The sequence below is a fragment of the Mixophyes fleayi genome, chromosome 1 (genome assembly GCF_038048845.1).
Source record: "Mixophyes fleayi isolate aMixFle1 chromosome 1, aMixFle1.hap1, whole genome shotgun sequence".
Lineage (NCBI taxonomy): Eukaryota > Metazoa > Chordata > Amphibia > Anura > Limnodynastidae > Mixophyes > Mixophyes fleayi.
In genome coordinates this window covers 307,478,207-307,497,344 of record NC_134402.1, presented here as the reverse complement: position 1 = coordinate 307,497,344, position 19,138 = coordinate 307,478,207, and the positions used below count along the sequence as shown (strand labels likewise).

Here is a 19,138-nt window from a genome sequence, read left to right as displayed (position 1 = left end):
CGGTTAATCTAAAATCGGCGCTCGCTCTCCCGGAAGTGCTAGACGAGAAAATAGGCAAGGAGGTTGGTTTGGGTCGCATGATTGGCCCGTTCCGACTCCCTCCTATTCCCAACCTGATTTTGTCCCCGGTAGGCGTAGTTCCCAAAAAACAGAAGGAAAGTTTAGACTGATCCAGCACTTGTCTTATCCCGCTGGTCAATCTGTGAACGATGCAATTGACGTTAATCTCAGTTCAGTCAGTTACCAGTCGTTTGAATCGGCACTAGCGCTGGTGCAGGAATGCGGCAGGGGCTCATTGTTGGCCAAAGTGGATATCGAATCGGCCTTCAGATTGTTACCCCTGCACCCTGAGTCATATCAATTCATGGGTTTTCGGCATCGTGGTGGATACTATATCGATCGCTGTCTTCCTATGGGTTGTTCGATTTCGTGTGCACTATTCGAGAAATTCAGTTGTTTCTTCCATTGGTGCATTCAGGCGGGGACGGGGTGTCGGTGGATTGCGCATTATTTGGATGACTTCTTGGTGATCGGGCCTCCTGAATCCACGAGTTGTCGCGATACGCTGTTTTCCACGGAGGCTTTGTTTAGGGTGTTAGGCGTTCCCATTGCAGCGGACAAGACGGAGGGCCCTACTACGTGTCTCTCATTTCTCGGGATCGAGATTGACACGAAGGCAGGGATCTGTAGGCTCCCAGAGGATAAGGTTACAAAGATGTGCGAGGCCATCGCAGCAGTGTTAGAGGAAACCGCTAGTTCCCTGAGGCAGATACAGTCCTTGTTGGGGCGGTTTAACTTTGCTTGCCGGGTCATCCCCATGGGGAGGGTTTTCTGTAGGAAGCTGCAAAGAGCCACAGCAGGTAGGAGTAGGCCACATGCAATCATACGGCTATCCAAAGTGGTTAGGGAGGATCTGCAGATATGGCTCATTTTCCTTAGGGGTTTCAATGGCAAGTGTATCTGGCTGTCACCTCCGGTGACAAACGCTGAGATCAACTTGTTCACAGACGCTGCCGGAGCATCCGGTTTTGGGGCTTATCTCGATGGACACTGGTGTGCGGAGGGATGGCCTGAGGAGTGGCATAGGGACGGGATCACTAGGAACTTGTTGGTCCTTGAGCTATTCCCGATTGTGGTAGCAATCGAACTGTGGGCTCCCGCTTTGCGGGGTAGGCACATAGTCTTTTGGTGCGACAATATGGGGGTGGTCCAGTCCATCAACAAGCAGAGCGCCTCTGCCCAACATGCAATATTGCTGCTGCGTCACCTAGTTTTGCGCTGTTTGCAGAATGACATCTCGTTCAGGGCTAAACATGTTCCGGGGGTGAAGAATTGCCTAGCTGACGCGTTATCCCGCTTCCATTGGAGCAGGTTTCGCAGCCTGGCTCCTCAGGCGGACAGTGTTGGTACCCCATGTCCCCCTTGTGTTTGGCAGATCATCAAGCCGGCATAAGTGGGCTCGCGGAACAGGCAATAGCTCCCTCCACCCTGAGAACCTATCAATCAGCGTGGAGACGGTGGTCGCTTATCAGCAGACAAAAGGAGCAATCCGAGGCAGGTCAGCGAGATGCCATGCTAGCCTTTATGTGGGACAGATACTCTGAGGGAGATTCAAGGACCACTATGGCATCCACCCTGGCCGGGATATCATTTATGGCTAGGCTGCAGGGTTACCCGGACGTCACAAAAGATTTCTTAATTAATAAGGCCTTGAAGGGTTGGAGAAGAGTCCGTCCCTCTCATGCCGATACTCGTTTACCGATTACCTCTAACATCCTGGAAGACCTGATAAGGAATGTGGGGTTGGTTACATTAGATGATTACGAGAAGCTCTTATTTACTTTGGCCTTTTCCATGGCTTACTTTGGAGCCTTTCGCATTTCGGAGTTGGTAGCCAGGTCCAGGGGGCATCAGGAGTCAGGTTTGAGAGCGGAGCATGTCAGTCTGGGCAAAGGGATCTTAGCCTGCAAAATAGTTAGATCTAAGACTGATCAGAGCGGGAGGGGCTCATGGGTTCAGTCAACCTCTCAGCAGCTATGTCATATTTCCCCGGTGAGGCTAGCGTCACTGTTTATGAGTAAAAGACCTCAGGCCAATGTGTTTCTGTGTCATTCTAATGGTATCCCTCTGACAAAATATCAATTTGCGGCCATTTTAAAACGTACCTTGCAGTCCCTTAGTTTAAACAGTACCTTATACGGGACACACTCATTTAGGATCGGTGCAGCTACATCCGCTGCCTTGGCGGGTTCTTCTGACGAAGCTATAAAAGCTCTGGGGCGATGGAAATCTACGTCTTTCAAGTCTTATGTTAGAATTGACAAGGTTGTTGACTGATTGTTGTAGTGTTTAATCAATTATTTGGCCTTTTTTACAGTGTTTTTCTTTTCTACATTTCTTTTTCTCCTGAGTCTTCAACCATCCCATTTTCCTTACCCATCCCATCTTCTCCCTCCATTCGGTGGGCTACCCTGGGCTTTTCCGCTCGTCGCTTTAACGCGGGGGCGCGAAAGGATTTTCACCCGGGTTTCCCTGGGCGTAAGTCCTGATTAGTGGTGTGCTGCCGGGGTTTTTCCGGGTGTTGTTTACCTTCGCCTGGGTGGTCTGCCCCCCATATGTGTGTTCCTTCCCTTCCCCCCCCTTGTTGACCGTTTTTTTCCTGCATACTATTCTTCTCATACCTTTCTATACCGAACCTGGCTGTCTTCCCAACTTAAGGGTATGGTTGTTAACACGGATTTTCTGCTTTCAGGTGATGGTGTTCCAGCTAAGATGGTGTGGATCTTCGGTCATTCATTTGTTTTTTGGGCCGCTGGCCACCCCGGGTCTAAGGTTATTGCGAATCACGGCGGTACGGTCATAAGATGGTGGGGAAAAAGAGGTTTAGGTTGGCCGGATCTTATTCCGTGGTTGGTGAGGCTCATTAGACAACAAGGCCCACCAGATGTACTGGTAGTGCACGCAGGAGGTAATGATTTGGGAAAGGGAAAGTCCTTAGATCTCATCATCAAAATTCGGGAGGACCTGCGACAAATACACGAGGCGTGGCCAGGCATCATTATTGGTTGGTCGGCACTAATTCCCCGATTAGCATGGAGAACGACCATTCCCTTAAAAAAGATGACGATTATGGTTAGGAAGTTAAATAGCGCCATTCAGAAGGTAGTGCGGTCCTTGGGAGGTATAGTCATAGACCATCCGGGGTTGGGGGTGGAGTCACCACACCTTTTTAGACGGGACGGCGTTCACCTTAATGAAGAGGGTATGAGGCTCTTCGTAGATAGCATTTGCGGGGGAGTGGCGGCGTGTTTTGGTTAGTTGGTGGCGGGCTGCGGCGTCTGTGGGGCGCAGCGGGGTAGGAAGGCACTGCATTCAGCGGCTGATTAATGGGCGCACAGGTAGTTGGTCGTAGGTCACTGCCCCCTTTGAAGCATCAGTAACTCCTTTTGGTTCTTCGGTGAGGAGGGTCCCTGTTCGGCTCGGTGAGGGAGGGCTGTGTGAGTTGTAAGGGGCAGTCACTCTGACGCCAACTCAGCGCTAAGTATGTAGGGATTTGTTCCCCGTGGTTTACGGACTTACGGCGGTTTGCGCCAGTCCACTAAGTGATCTTGTGTTATCAGCTCGTGAGCTGTTCCGCAGTGCCCTTTCTCCGCCACCATAGGTTTAGTTAATATAAAATCCTTACAATAAAATTTCTGCCATTTTTAAATAACTTATCCAGGTCTACGCGTCTTTATTTGCATGCAAATGTTTAAAGTTTAAGGTTGATGTGAAGTTTGTGTGAACATACACAGTGAGCCCTTTATGAAACTTACACAACTTTTTGCCTAACTATCCTTAATGAATCAGGCCCATCTTGATTTATATATTTAATGTGAAGGAATATTATATATATATATATATATATATATATATATATATATCTATATAAAATATTTCTTTACATTATATGCATAAATGAAGATGGGCCTGAATCATTAAGGAAAGTTAAGCAAAAGATTGTGGACGTTTTCTTCCTTAAGTGTTCTGGACAAAACCATGTTGCAATGCAAGGGGTGCAAATGAGTATATTATTTTGCACATAAGGAAAATACTGGCTGTTTTTCCATGTAGCGCACATATACTTGATAGCTTATTTGTACACTGAAATTTAAAGTTGATCTAGGACATTCCCTTCCCCAAATATAAATCTGTCATCACATTTTAAATTTACCTCCCCCTCCAATGCAACATGGTTTTGCCTTACTTGCTTACTTATGCTTAACTTTCCTTAATGAATCAGGCCCGATGTTTTTAATGCACACTGTTCATATAATGCTTTTTTATGGTCTATCTTACTTGCATACACATGTCCTTTACTAGCTAGTGGCACGCATCCGTGCACTTTTCCACATAAAGACTATGGGCTAGATTTACTAAGCTGCGGGTTTGAAAAAGTGGAGATGTTGCCTATAGCAACCAATCAGATTCTAGCTTTCATTTATTTAGTACTTTCTACAAAATGACAGCTAGAATCTGATTGGTTGCTATAGACAACATCTCCACTTTTTCAAACCCGCAGCTTAGTAAATCTAGCCCTATGGGTCTGATTCATTAAGGATCTTAAATGAAGAGGATTCTTATTTCAGTCTCCTGGACAAATCCATGTTACATTGCATGGGGTGCAAATGAGTGTTGTGTTTTGCACATAAGTTAAATACTGCCTGTTTTTTCATGTAGCACACAAATACTTGATAGCTTATTTGTACACTGAAATTTAAAGTTGATATTTTTGTGCTACATGAAAAAACAGGCAGTATTTAACTTATGTGCAAAACAGAACACTCATTTGCACCCCTTGCATTGTAACATGGTTTTGTCCAGGAGACTGAAATAAGAATCCTCTTCATTTAAGATCCCTAATGAATCAGGCCCTATGCCATTATCAGTCGACACTTACACTTGCCCTGCAGCTGGTGCAAATGATAAGGCTGAAACAAGCATTTTTAAGAGAAATTTAGGACTGGAATCATCCGCATCTGCATCGGAGCGTCCTCAAAGTACATTGCGCCGTTCCACCATTCAAGTCATAGGCAGCCGTGTTATATGCATTCAGACATCTATTGCATGCAATTGTGTTCATTGGCGTAAGGTCCGAGCATGCACAGAGCTATTTTACACAAGATACGGCAGCAAACGTACTTATGTCCGGACGTGAATAAGGCACTTTGAGTTTAATCTTTCTTGCAATCTACAGAACAATTGGCATCATCTACCACTCAATGTAGTCTAGCTTACAAAACAAAGTGTTGGTTAATATTTTGCAGATGCTTTTTGAACAGGTAAGATTTTAGTCTGGTATGTTTCAAAGACCGGCTCAAAACTGATCTTTAGGTTATTTTGTAGGTCAAAGAGTTTAGTCATCTATCAAGAATGTGGTAGGGTATGGGTTAACAATTCTTCCCTAGCCCTGGGGATCAGAAAATACACTTACTGGCATGTCACACTTGCTGTGCTTCTTAGTCTCACATGTCTCCCACAGCTCCCCACTATGATTCCAAAACAATGACGTGAGAACCTTAATTGTTCTCTTACTGTGTGTGTGGAGGAGTGGCTCTCAGACAATGGAGCCCAAATCGGGAAACTGGGAACAGGAAAAGAGACAGGTGTGTATATATATATGTGTGTGCATACGCATAAAGAGTTATAAACAGAGCTTTCTCCAAATTCTGCATTCACTTTTTGACTGCTCCTAGGTGAGTACTGTGTGTTAGGGGTACATGTTTAGAATTGCTGTCCCATCACTATTACATTATAGTTATCTATACTATGGGTATAGAGGCACAGTATATTGTTAGTCCTTTGACTAATTGACAAAATAATACTAATGTGGGCTTATTTTGTAATGTTGAAAAAGTTATTATTATATTTTCCAAAAGATATTTTTTTATGTGATGTAGGTATTCATTATAAATTCCCATAAGCTGCACAGTACTTTTATATGAGTCTCTTAGTTATGTATTTCCATCTTCCACAGCACAGTGATGGGTGATGCTCATATGTCAGAATTTGGGGCTGCGGCTCCCTTTCTGCGAAAATCTGACAAAGAGCGTCTGGAAGCCCAGACTCGTCTCTTTGACATGAAGAAAGATGTATTTGTCCCTGATGATAGAGAGGAATATGTGAAAGCCAAAGTGACCAGCCGTGATGGAGACAAGGTTACTGCAGATACTGAACATGGCAAGGTGAGTAGCTTATTATATATATATATATATACATATATATATGTATGTATGTATGTGACTTCAACCACTAAGGTAGGGGTCGTCAGGTGAGTTTTTTCTCTCCAGATTTATTTTTTATACTGTGTGATTCTTTTTTTGCCTATACTTATACATGTTTGTATTCCAGACGGTCACTGTCAAAGACAGCCTAGTGATGCAGCAAAACCCACCCAAGTTCGATAAAATTGAGGACATGGCGATGCTGACCTTCCTGAATGAGCCAGCCGTGCTGTACAACCTCAAAGAGCGTTATGCAGCCTGGATGATCTATGTAAGAATCCAGCTTTACAGTATCATCTTATCACTTTCCTGACTTTCCAGTATCTTTCCTGTAACCCAACCTTATCTCCCTGGACGACCCTGTAATACAACAGTTCACAACCTTTGTGGTATTGTGACACATCTGGTGGCATGTACTTTATTCACATGTGACTCACAGCGCCATGTACTTTATTCACATGTGACTCACAGCGCCATGTACTTTATTCATATGTGACTCACAGCGCCATGTACTTTATTCACATGTAACTCACAGCGCCATGTACTTTATTCACATGAATGTCACAGCGCCATGCACTTTATTCACATGTAACTCACAGTGCCATGTACTTTATTCACATGTAACTCACAGCGCCATGTACTTTATTCACATGTAACTCACAGCGCCATGTACTTTATTCACATGTAACTCACAGCGCCATGTACTTTATTCACATGTAACTCACAGCGCCATGTACTTTGTTCTTCTACCTCCTTTTACCCATGATATATTCCATTGTGCTTTTCCTGTATGGTATTCTCTCTCCTCCCAGACATATTCAGGTCTGTTCTGTGTGACTGTGAACCCCTACAAGTGGCTTCCTGTGTACAATACAGAGGTTGTAGGTGCATATCGTGGGAAGAAGAGGAGTGAAGCCCCCCCTCACATCTTCTCCATCTCTGACAATGCCTATCAGTACATGCTGACAGGTCAGGATATGCTAGTTGTTACATATATTACTGTGTGACAAATAGACAGCATGCACACCAGTGATGGCCAACCTGATAGACTTCAAAGACTGCATGGGTGGGCCTCTAACCTTCAAAAGGGCCATAAATCACCCTTATTCTCAGTAACAGGTTAAAAAGATACAGGCTTGGTGAAGCATAAATCAAAAAATAAAAGCTAGTGGCAACAGGACATAAAGTAGAGAAGGCCCAATAAGCCATAAATCAGGAAGGAGCTTGGGGCCGCAGGTGAAGGCTCAGGCTGCTGTGTATTGTACATCACTGATGTAGACCATATCAACATATATCTTTAACAAATGCCCATTTGACCAATCACAGGTTAAAGTGGCGATGGTAGTACAGCTGTCATCTAATTACGTTCTTCAGCAAATGTAATATATCAACCATTTAGTTAAATAGCTGTGTAAACCAATTATTATTCACTAACAATCTTTATGCAATGCAAACTGAGTGGTATATGCAACTCTGCCACAATAAACCAGAGTTACAGCCACCATAATGTAGGTGGTAATCTGCATTAGTCTATTGTTCCAATGTGTAATGACTTCAGGTGTTGAATCATACTTACCAACTTTCTGTAGGTCAAATCCGGGAGCCTGCAGAGGAGGTGGGCGTAACGGGGGCGGCTCAAAAATGGCGTCATTTTGGACCCGCCCCCATAACGTGATGACGCAAAACGCGTCATTTAACAGCGGGGGCGGGGCTAAACGCCGCGATTCACCGGGAATCGCGGCGTTTGGGACTTAATTCTGCCCACTTCACTAGGAAGTGGGCAGAATTATCCAGATGCGGGAGATTGCCACACTCGCCCGGTAGACTCTCGCAAAATGCGGGAGTCTCCCGGACATTCCGGGAGAGCTGGCAAGTATGTGTTGAATGCACTGAGAATGACATATTACTCAATACAATAAGCTGGATGCTACAAAGAACACAAATTACTATTATTAGCACTTCCCTTTGAGCACTATCTAAGGTTTGTGGAGGGGGCTATTAAAACAGATTAATATAAATTATTATAAATATATTACTTAATATAAATAATTTGCCTCTTCTTGTTTTAAATACATACTTTGCAAGGTCATTGATACCCTTATCCTTTCTTTTTCAGATCGGGATAATCAGTCAATCCTTATCACGTATGTGATTTTAGCAAATTACTGTTGTCAACCTATGTCTGAGTATCTTTATGCATGCATATAACCCTCTGTTCCTATTGTCATGTGATTAGTGGAGAATCTGGTGCAGGGAAGACTGTAAACACCAAACGTGTCATTCAGTACTTTGCCGTCATTGCTGCTATCGGAGACCGCAAAAAAGACACTGGCCCCACAGGCAAGGTGAGATGGCAACAACACGTGTGATCTTACTATTCTGGGGTGGGTTCAGAGAATTTGATATATGAGTAACATTAGTAGGACTATTGCAACAATAGAAATTGTTTGTGATTAAAAGAGACATTTAGACAACATGAAGGTGCAGTGAAATATGATAGGCTTATAGTAGAAGTAAGCTCACCTTCCCCAACGTATTTTGTTGTAATGGATCGATAATTCATCACCTTCGTTTATTTGTATGGCGCCACAGATTTCATAGCGCCTGATGGTTGTACAGAAGTGACATACATGAAAACAGTAAACATAATTACATGTCCGTGGGTACAGAGCAAAATTATAAATGCATGGATGCAAATAACAGAACGAATGTCATAGCTACCATTATGCCAGGAGTCCCGTCAGAGTTGTACCAGGCAAGCAATATACCTCCTTTCATTAGTTATCATTATACCAGCGATGTTATAGTTCTCCATACAACTATTCATCATGCCAGTGTTTTTCAGTAACCCATGCCACTACTTACCCATCCTAAAGAGGCAGTGCACCAGGCCACCATAATATCAATGCATATTACAAGCATTGGGAAGCACTTAGTATATAAACCAACTCACATTGCAGGGTTACACATGAGTCTTAGGGGTCAATGTATAAAGCTACAAGTTTCCGGCGGGTTTGAAAAGTGGAAATATTGCCTGTAGCAACCAATCAGATGTTAGCTATCATTTTGTAGAATATACTAAATAAATGATAACTAGAATCTGATTGGTTGCTATAGGCAACATCTCTACTTTTCAAACCCGCTGGAAACTCGCAGCTTGATACATTTACCCACTGGTCTAGTGCAAGTTACACAGTGAAAGCAAGTGTCTGATTGGTTTAGTGCACTAAATGCAATGTTGGTAAATGAGTGCTAGTGAGGAAGATTGAGGGGAGTGCAAAGGTTTGCTTAGGGCAGCTGTACTCTTTCTAGCTAATCTTCCTTTTTGCATTGACCTTGCAAAGCCTGAATCATTCCAAAAAGCATACTGAACACTGATGTCATTTCCTGAATATGAATATTTTTATTATTATTATTGAGAGCACATGTTTTGTATAGCAATCATCGCTTTACCAATCTGCTTGCTTTTTCTAATCCTTAGGGAACTCTGGAGGATCAAATCATTCAGGCTAACCCTGCCCTGGAGGCCTTTGGGAATGCCAAAACCCTGCGAAATGACAACTCTTCAAGATTCGTAAGTTGTTTTTCATTATAGTCACTCACACCCTTAACAGTTTTCAGGTTAAAAAACTGTTTCTGGTTAGAAACGCAAGCAGTCATTTTGAAATGTATCAAGCAAGGATTTATATATATATAACTAACATGGAGGCCCATAGAGATAATGGGGCCCTCTGCACAGGGAAATAGCGCTGCCAACATCACGGCATCTCCTGTAGGTGAGTCCCTAGCATACCAGGCATATGAAACAAATGTATATTCAGGGTGTCACAATTAAAAGATTACCTGAGCCTCCATTTTCAAAGCAAGCCGCACCTGAGAGGAGGGGTCTGACTCCCAAAAAACAAATTAGAGGTCAGTGAAACCAAGGCGCACTTCTTTAAATTAATGAAATGTGTGCAAGTGAATAAAATCATAGAGGTATACGTATGGCAAAAGGCTCTTTGAACATATATTCTTATTTAGCAAAGGGCTAACACTGGAGGAATCAGAGATTTCTCTGGCATTCACCTGATTACCAGCATTTACCGCTGTCACCATAGACCTCTATTGGGACAGAGCAGCCCCGATACGGTAAATAGACCCCATAGATTGCTCATGCAAAATATTTATTATTTTGGGTGGCAGGGCAATAGCCCTATTCATTTTAAAAATACATGCACTAATAACAAATTATTTAGCCACTAACTTTTTTTTCAGTGGTTCTCTGTGGTTAATGCAACCCTGAGATGGCGTTAACAGAACAGGCATTTAGGCAGTACAAGTACCGCTGCAATACTTGATTAATATTAGAGATGGGCGGGCTCAGTTCCCCGAGAACCGAACCTGCCCGAACTTGAGGTATCCGCCCATTCAGATTTCAAATTGAGGCAAAACGTCATTGTGACGTCGTCGGATCTCGGTTCTCGCGATGTTTCAAATGCATAAATATCCGCCTCCACAGCAATCCAGCGCCATTTGACAGAGGGAGAGAGAAGGGTTAGGTCTCAGGCAGCATTAGAACAAGGAGAGAGCACTTATTACAGGACTTCTTACAGCACTTACTACAGCAGGAAGAGAGGAGGATAGAGGAGGCATTTTTGCAAACATTACCAACTGTTTGGGGTGTTATATTCCCTCCTCAAGAAACTATTTTCTGGCTGCAGAAATAGTAATATACCAGCAGTATCTATTTTGCAGTTTGCACTACAAGTGCTTGGGGTATGACATATTGCCCTGTTCCAAAAAATCTATTTTCTGGTGCTGAAATTATTAGATACCAGCACTATAATATTCTGAATTTGCACTACAAGTGTTTGGGGTGTCAGATATTCCCCAGTTCTAAAAAAGTCATTTTCTGGTGTTCAAAATACTATATACCAGCACTATATATTTCTGAATTTGCACTACAAGTTTTTGGGGTGTCAGATATTCCCCAGTTCTAAAAAAGTCAGTTTTTGGTGTTCAAAATACTATATACCAGCAGTATATATTTCTGAATTTGCACTACAAGTGTTTGGGGTGTCAGATATTCCCCTTTTTGAAAAAACAATTTTTCTCGTGTTGAAGTTACTATATACTATTTATTGTACAGTCTATGCAGGCTGGTTTTTTTTCTATTTAACTACAAGTGGAGGGTGTCATATACAGACAGACACCAAACTGCCTTTGGCCATTTATATTTTATTGTACAGTCTATGCAGGCTGTTTTTTTTTTATTTAACTAGAAGTGTAAGACGATGGCTACATTGCCAATAGGCAAAGATGGAGAGGAATATAAGCAGGCTTGTGTGTAGAATTAAGGACGGCCTACCAGGGATTAAACAGTTTTTTTCCTAATTTACACTAATAACTTTTGGCTGTACACTAGAGCCAAACAGAAAAGATGCTTTGGGCATTTCTATTGATCGTACAGTGTTTGCAGGCTGCTTTTTTTCAATTTAACTATAACCGTAGGGTGTAATATACAGAGAGACACCAAACTGCCTTTTTTTTTGCTATGAAATTCGATCTATGATTTTAGTGCGTTGTCTGGCACCCTGGATTGGTGTGTGTCTGATAAAAGCACATATCCCGGGGGGGGGGTCACCGCTCATTGACATTTATTAGCTGTAGAATTAACTCACTTATCGAAGAAACAGGTGGAGCACTAAATTAGGTTATTTTAGCCCAAAAATTAATTTTTTGAACAAATTGCAAAACAAAAGCAAATAAAAAAAACCCAAAACCAAAACACGCAAGGGCGGTTTTGCCAAAACCAAAACCAAAGCACGAAGGTAATCCAGATCCAAAACCAAAACCAAAACACAGGGGTCAGTGACCATCTCTAATTAATATGCTCCCCCTTGCAAAAGCATGGGGGAGCCGTTGCTGACAGCAGACTACATCTTTGACTACATCTTTGTTTGGGGTAAAGTTAAAACATACTTTGGCAGAATGGGCTTTTCACCCTTTGATAAATAGGCCCCTGTATCTCTGAGTGGCTTGGCTTTTACAACCCCCTTTAAAACGCATCTCAGGCAGGATGTTCTGGATACACAACTTAATTGGGCCATAGACCTGATCAGGAAAATCTTTTTTAAACAAGACAATAATAAAATCTACATAGATGTTGTTTCTAGCCAGTGTTGTACTTTACAGTTCAGTTTAATGTTGTACCATCTCTGCTCTTCCCTTTTCAATCCCTCTTCTCTTCCTTTCCGGGTCAGGGTAAATTCATCAGAATCCATTTTGGAGCCACTGGGAAGCTGGCGTCTGCTGACATAGAGACTTGTGAGAATGACAATTCATCCATCTCCCTCTGCCCAGAGCCCTTTTTGTCTTTTCTCACCCAGTGCTTTGATAGGCCAGTCTATGCACATGCACTACACACTATGCATTATAGCAAACAATAAGACTAGAGCACCTGGTCATAGGTTTTTACTAATAGGGTTATAATTATTAAAGGAAAAGCAGCCCTAAATCCTGCGAAAATGGTATTTTTAGCTGTATTTAGGGCTTCTCCCTGTTCCCGGCACTTCACATTGACGTCACTTAATACAGCGACATAGGCATTTCCGTATTTAAAGCAGTAACGCCAGAACCTACTGTACAATGTGATCTAAGGGTTAGGATTAGGGTTAGGGTTGGGGTTAAGGTTAGGCACTGTTACCTGCTATTGCCGCGTTAAATGATAATGTCGCTGTATTAAGTTACGTCAATGTGAAGTGCCGGGATTTCTGTATTCGGATTTAATGACAGCCACATATTTATGTCAAAATGATAGTATTCGGATTTATTTTGCCTATATATTAGATTTCGGGGTAAACAGCATCGTAATACTGTACCCCACCCCTGTGCTGCTTCCCCCTGCATAGTATGGGAAAATCTATTTACCAAGGACAGTGACGGTAAAAGTACCGCTGCTTTCCTCTGATTGGTAACGCCATTTCCCACAGCAAAAAATAATCCTTTATTATTAAAATAAAGGATTTTTCCTGTTTTTTTTATTTGTTTTTTTATTTTTATATTTTCACCCTGTTTTTTTTATTTTTTAATCTTAATTAAAATTAAAGTCCGGGGTTCCAGTTCCAGTTCGCATACCCGAGCTGGCATGCCAGCTCAAGAAGGCGAAGAGGGTCCCAAGAAGGCTTGGCAATCGGTAAGATGCCTTGTACCTCCACCTGACAGTATCACCGGAGAGCTGAGCACCGGTCACATCCCCCTGTGACATTTCCTTAATAAATTGCCTTACCAAAGATTGTCTATCGCTGCGATATACAGCGATAGCAAATCTAGCTATCAGAGGTGTCTTAATTAATTGATGTTTCTTGTTACTATCTGCGATGTTGATGATTGCAGGCTTCAGACATTTATAAGAAAATTATTTTAAATAAGGATGTTCCTCCTGTGGGGGCCACATTCTTAAACATTCGAAGAAACTTAATTGAAGCTACATCCACAATTTTAGATTAGAAAAAAAATATACTGGCAACTGGGTTCTGGCATCAAATAATCTAGCAGGTTATATTTTTATAATACATATAGCACAATTCAGTACAATAAAAATGTAATAATACAATACAATAATAATAATGCTATAATCCATTGTATGTAAAGAAAATAATCCAACCAGTTTTTAAAGTGATTGATTGCATCTGCTGATACCACCTGGTATCTTGGGAGGGAAATTTCACATACTATTCGCACCCTGAAGATCTCTTTACATACCTTACAACAAAGGTAGTTTTTTTCATCTCCATATATCTTCTTGTGTTTGCGAAGTCCTGGGAATAGATGTATCAAGCTGAAAGTTTCAGGTGGGTTTGAAAATTGGAGATGTTGCCTAGAGCAACCAATCAGGTTCTAGTTATCATTTATTTAGAACAATCTACAAAATCACAGCTAGAATCTGATTGGTTGCTATAGGCAACATCTCCACTTTTCAAACCCACCAAAAACTTGCAGCTTGATATATTTGTCCCCTGTTGGTGACTATTTAACAAGACCCCTCCATTATGAGGGTTTTCTTTTGGTGCTTATTGCAATTTAACAAAAAAGTGCCATTGGGGCAGCTTAGGTTATTGTCAGAATGTCAAATTCCTAATAGCACCAGTCACATTCCTTCTGTCACCCACCCATTTTTTGCGAACCTTGTGATTTCCTACCCTCACTTTCTCTTTTCTATTCAGTTTTGATTATTTTTTTACTTTCATTGTTCAAATGCCTGTTTCAAGCCCGGTGTTCTCCTCAGATCTCCTGGAGAAATCTCGTTGCATCTTCCAGTTGAAGTCAGAGAGGGATTATCACATCTTCTATCAGATCCTGTCCAATAAAAAACCAGAGCTTCTTGGTGAGTGAGTCCACATCTGTGGGAAGAACATAGAGGGTTCGGACGTAACCTGCACGCAACTTGTGCTAACAAATCCCACCCGTAACCTATACACCACTACGCTGTAATAAAATACCAATGGATCTCAAGATACATTTCCGTTTGTGTATAATTACACTCTTGTAGACAGAGCAGACTGCCGGATATGCACATGCATATGTGCAATATAAAGTCCCATCAGAACGCATGCTAAGAAAAATATATTTTAAAACAAACTTCTAATCATTAATAAAAATATGCATTTAAAGTTATTTTAGTTTTTTACATGAAATATATAAATCTTAATTTGTACATAAAATGTATTCTTGTAGTTTCTCTTACTTGTTCTGACAAGCATACATGTAGTCACCACCATCATTTGGCACTTACACCTGCCCTGTAGCTGGTGCAATTGATACGGTTAAAAAACATATACGTACAAGCTGTCCTGAGCTTGAATCGGCTGCATCTGTGTAGGCACACCCTAGGCACACACTTCCTGTACATTGCCCACGTTGGTCTATGCCCTCTCTCCCCTCTTCTGCCCTTGAAGTTGTAGAAGTTGTAGGCAGTTGGAAGTGTCATTTGCATTCGAACATGAAGTGCATGCAATTGCGGTCATTCAGGTAAGTCCTGTTCTGGCACAGACCGGAGAGTTTAGAGAGTTTTTTGACGCAAGATACGGCCACATCCAAAGATGAATCGGGCCCATAATGCCTATGTACTTTATTTCCTGGATATATCGATCCTAAAGCTTACCTCCTCTGTCCTTTCTCTAGCTATATCTAATATTTTATTTTATTTTATTTTTCCAATTATACATAGATATGTTGCTGGTCACCAATAACCCTTACGATTACGCGTATATCTCTCAAGGGGAAACCACTGTGGCTTCTATTGATGACACAGAAGAGCTCTTGGCTACTGATGTAAGTTCCATCAACACTTCTTTTCTCTTTGAACCCCATATCATGTGAACCACAAGAATACCTTCTCTCTGTTCTCCAATTCTGTGCCATTTTTTTTTCTTTCATAATGAATTATGCAGACAACATGATTATAGTGGGTTGAATTGGGTGGATTTTTCTTTTTTACATTTTTTATTTAATGGCCTCATGACTCTGTGGACAGTTAATTTCCTCTGGGGTTTGGAATATAATGTGCAGACAATCATAATTTTTATTGCTCACTTTGAAGAACAATGGAATTTCCACTAATCATGTATTAGATGAAGTGCATCTGTATAGCCTAATTGTGCTAGGCTTTTTAGGACCTGCCTTTTCTATCCTGCCTTACCCGTGTAGTCAGCGGCCTGGTAGCTTCACAAGCTGCTGGGCGCTGACAGCTAGTCATGTAGTAACAACTGGTCTGATCTCTAACTCGTCACTAAAAATGTACTACTGTCCTTGAAAAGCTTGTTAAAAACCATATCACTGAAATGCTACTTAGTTTATACTTCTTATGTTCATATTCTTTTATGTTCGTAGTTCAGTACAAGAGCAACCTCAAATTGATTGGCACAGTGTGCTCCAATAGCAATGTGTGCTATTTATATACAACAAAAAACTCAGCAAGAGACTTAACTGACTAATAGAACACCGATATTGGTGCTGCAGAACTGGACACTGTAAAGCAGGCTAATAATTCCTGGTGTGCTGCTTAAGCTGGGTACAAACTACAGACAATTTCTACCGATGAGGTATCCTTAACGATTTTACCAATGACTGATAGTCCCGCTAGGCATACCCATTCAGGGCAGGCGATGGCTTAGGTTGGCAGTGAGCAGATGTTCTCAGTGGCATTTTTGCTTCCTGTTCGGTTTTCAGTAACGTTCGGAATTCCAATATTAAGGAGCTGTGTTTAGTTCTGCACTTAGCGATGTGATATATATTAATATACATTACTGTGTAATGTATCTAGTATGTGGACATAAACCATATACAAACTGTTTTTTTTTTAATAGATATCCCGCATAGAGCAATCATTAAAATGTCATTAAGTCTACCCTATGCTGCTTTCTCCGCCCTTAGAATGCCTTTGATGTGCTGGGGTTCTCTCAGGATGAGAAAAACTCAATTTACAAGCTAACTGGAGCCATTATGCACTTTGGAAACATGAAATTCAAACAGAAGCAGCGAGAAGAGCAGGCAGAACCAGATGGGACAGAAGGTAAGATCAGTGTAATGATAAAAAGAATATAACATCATTATAATGCTAATTTGTTATGTTTGCGATATAATTTACTGTACAATTTAATGTAGAAGACTGTTGAGGTCACAACTGTTGAAATATTCTTGATTCTATTACAATTCTCAAGCTATTTCCATATCATTTCCAGCACACTATGACAGTAAACACAGCTCTTGTATAACAGTACAGCTACTGGAACATGACAAACATAAGAAAACACAACAGATTTAGCAAATCAAATCACACCAGTATCTCATGCATTTTTACCACTGGTGTGTTTTCACTGTAATGCTTTAAACTACCAAAACAAACCTTACTAATATCAATTTCATATGTATTTAAGAGGTTGCTTTAAATTAAAGGATAATTCAGTTAAATTAAAACAATTTTCTTATCCCCTGCTATTTTAAGACCCTCCACTCCCTCTCAGAGCCGGATCACCAACTAGGCAGCTTAGGTTCCCACCTAGGGCTCATTGGCCACCGAGGGGACCAGGTTACTCTAATCCGTTTTTATGAAAGGTGTGGGGGGGTTGATTTTTGTTACTGAGGGGTCTGGATTACACTAGTTTTCCCTTTCACTCCCGCTGCTGCCCATCGCTTTCAAAGGCCACTGCGACTCTGGCTCTGCCTTATTTAAGCACAACGGGCAACTTCTGCAACTAGCAATGCTGCGCTGCCTTGCCTTTGACAAGCTTTGGTTGTTAGGGTAAAGAGGCAGAGCCAACTAATGGTACCAGCGTTGGCAGAGGCAATTGATTGTTAAGCAACTTGTAACTTGACAGCATGCAAAAGGAAAGGCTAAGGCGTAGCCTTATCATTGCAGCTACTGGCACTCTCTCCAGAAAACAATAAAAAAGTAAAAATCAAAAATTGTAAATGGAATGGCATGGTGGACAGGTGCAGAATAACATCATTAGAAAAGTATTTTTGCTGGGAAGATAAAATGGTGGGGGGGGGGGGGGGGGGTCTTATGTGGTCTTAATCCAGCTCTCCTCCTTCTCATAATATCGTGTGAGTGTGTGAAGTGATACGATGATCTATAGTCGCCCCAAAGTGCCGATCATCGTTTCATTTGGTTGGTCTTACTGTTTAATATTTTCCAACCAATCACCGACCAATCATGTAGTGTGTATGCTTTCCATAGAGTTTACAAAGACGGGCTCTTTTCAGTCGATGCTAGCAATGAATGTCCCGGTGAACAAATGTAGAGAGTGCAGTTCATTCTGAGACAGAATGTTTTGTTTGAGAGTCACAGAAGCTAACGAAATTCGTTAGGACATGTGTATAGCTATAACAAGGTGGTTTATTCAGTGTGACAATGTGACAATGTGACAAGAATGAATGAATATTGTGCTGTCATTCTCCAAAGAATAGAGGACCGATAAAGGACCAGATGAAGAGCACAGATCTGAAGGTAAATCGTGTCTGTGTGTATGGATGAATCTTCAGACTGATCGGACCTTCAGTCGTAGGTACAATCGTTGGAGTTAACACATCGGTTGGAAAATTCTTCATTATGTACCTAGTCTTACTGTGTGGAATTATGAATAACTTTGTCATTGTGTTTCAATATAGCAATAGTCCTATTCTGTATACAATATTACATAGTGCAGCCTTTTAAAAAATATATATATTTACTATGTGTAATCATTGTTGTGTATTATGTATATTTTAAGGCTGTGCTGTGATATACACTGTTTGTTTCCAGAGGCTGACAAAGTTGCCTATCTTATGGGTCTCAACTCTGCTGACCTCCTGAAGGGTCTGTGTCACCCCCGGGTCAAAGTGGGGAATGAGTATGTCACCAAGGGACAGAATGTCAATCAGGTCAGTTATGTCTACCTGCAGATGACATTACAGAATACAAATAAATACACCACAATACACTATTATGACATTGTGTATAGGGTGCTACACTTATCTGATCTTTCTTCCAGGTGTACTATTCCACAGGTGCCCTGGCCAAGTCAGTGTACGAGAAGATGTTTATGTGGATGGTGGTGAGGATTAATACCACACTGGAGACCAAGCAGCCCAGACAATACTTCATTGGAGTGCTGGACATCGCAGGATTTGAGATCTTTGATGTAAGTCACTGGGACATTGGCAAGGAAGCTATATCAGGCAAGTGTGGGGATTAAGTGGAAGGCTGTGTAGGAAGAACTAATTCAACACAGATAAATTCAAAAAGAGAGGAGAGCTGAGTTACAGCTGAGTTGTAAAATAACAAAGTACTAGATGGTTAAACCATGCTAGAAATTCTGATAAAATGAAAAACATTTTTAGCATTATCAGAT

At 41.5% G+C, this 19,138-nt stretch overlaps 1 protein-coding gene and 1 long non-coding RNA gene across 3 annotated transcripts in view; one reads left to right on the top strand and one right to left on the bottom strand.

Annotated features, from left to right (window-relative positions):
* Nucleotides 1-5,696: 5,696 nt before the first annotated feature.
* The window catches only part of LOC142157576 (myosin-7), a 29,466-nt gene continuing 16,024 nt past the window's right edge, over nucleotides 5,697-19,138 (top strand). Inside the window, exons 1-13 of the mRNA XM_075211199.1 lie at nucleotides 5,697-5,735; nucleotides 6,017-6,224; nucleotides 6,391-6,534; nucleotides 7,076-7,232; nucleotides 8,380-8,407; nucleotides 8,500-8,608; nucleotides 9,745-9,837; nucleotides 12,509-12,572; nucleotides 14,533-14,631; nucleotides 15,475-15,578; nucleotides 16,680-16,818; nucleotides 18,550-18,668; nucleotides 18,779-18,928. Coding sequence (XP_075067300.1) covers nucleotides 6,024-6,224; nucleotides 6,391-6,534; nucleotides 7,076-7,232; nucleotides 8,380-8,407; nucleotides 8,500-8,608; nucleotides 9,745-9,837; nucleotides 12,509-12,572; nucleotides 14,533-14,631; nucleotides 15,475-15,578; nucleotides 16,680-16,818; nucleotides 18,550-18,668; nucleotides 18,779-18,928 — 1,407 coding nt within the window. The 5' untranslated portion in view covers nucleotides 5,697-5,735; nucleotides 6,017-6,023. The remainder of the gene's footprint in view (nucleotides 5,736-6,016; nucleotides 6,225-6,390; nucleotides 6,535-7,075; nucleotides 7,233-8,379; nucleotides 8,408-8,499; nucleotides 8,609-9,744; nucleotides 9,838-12,508; nucleotides 12,573-14,532; nucleotides 14,632-15,474; nucleotides 15,579-16,679; nucleotides 16,819-18,549; nucleotides 18,669-18,778; nucleotides 18,929-19,138) is intronic.
* LOC142157592 (uncharacterized) overlaps nucleotides 13,847-19,138 on the bottom strand; it is a 45,739-nt gene continuing 40,447 nt past the window's right edge. For both annotated transcript variants that reach the window (XR_012692519.1, XR_012692518.1), the window contains exon 5: nucleotides 13,847-14,647. This is a non-coding gene — a long non-coding RNA (uncharacterized LOC142157592). The remainder of the gene's footprint in view (nucleotides 14,648-19,138) is intronic.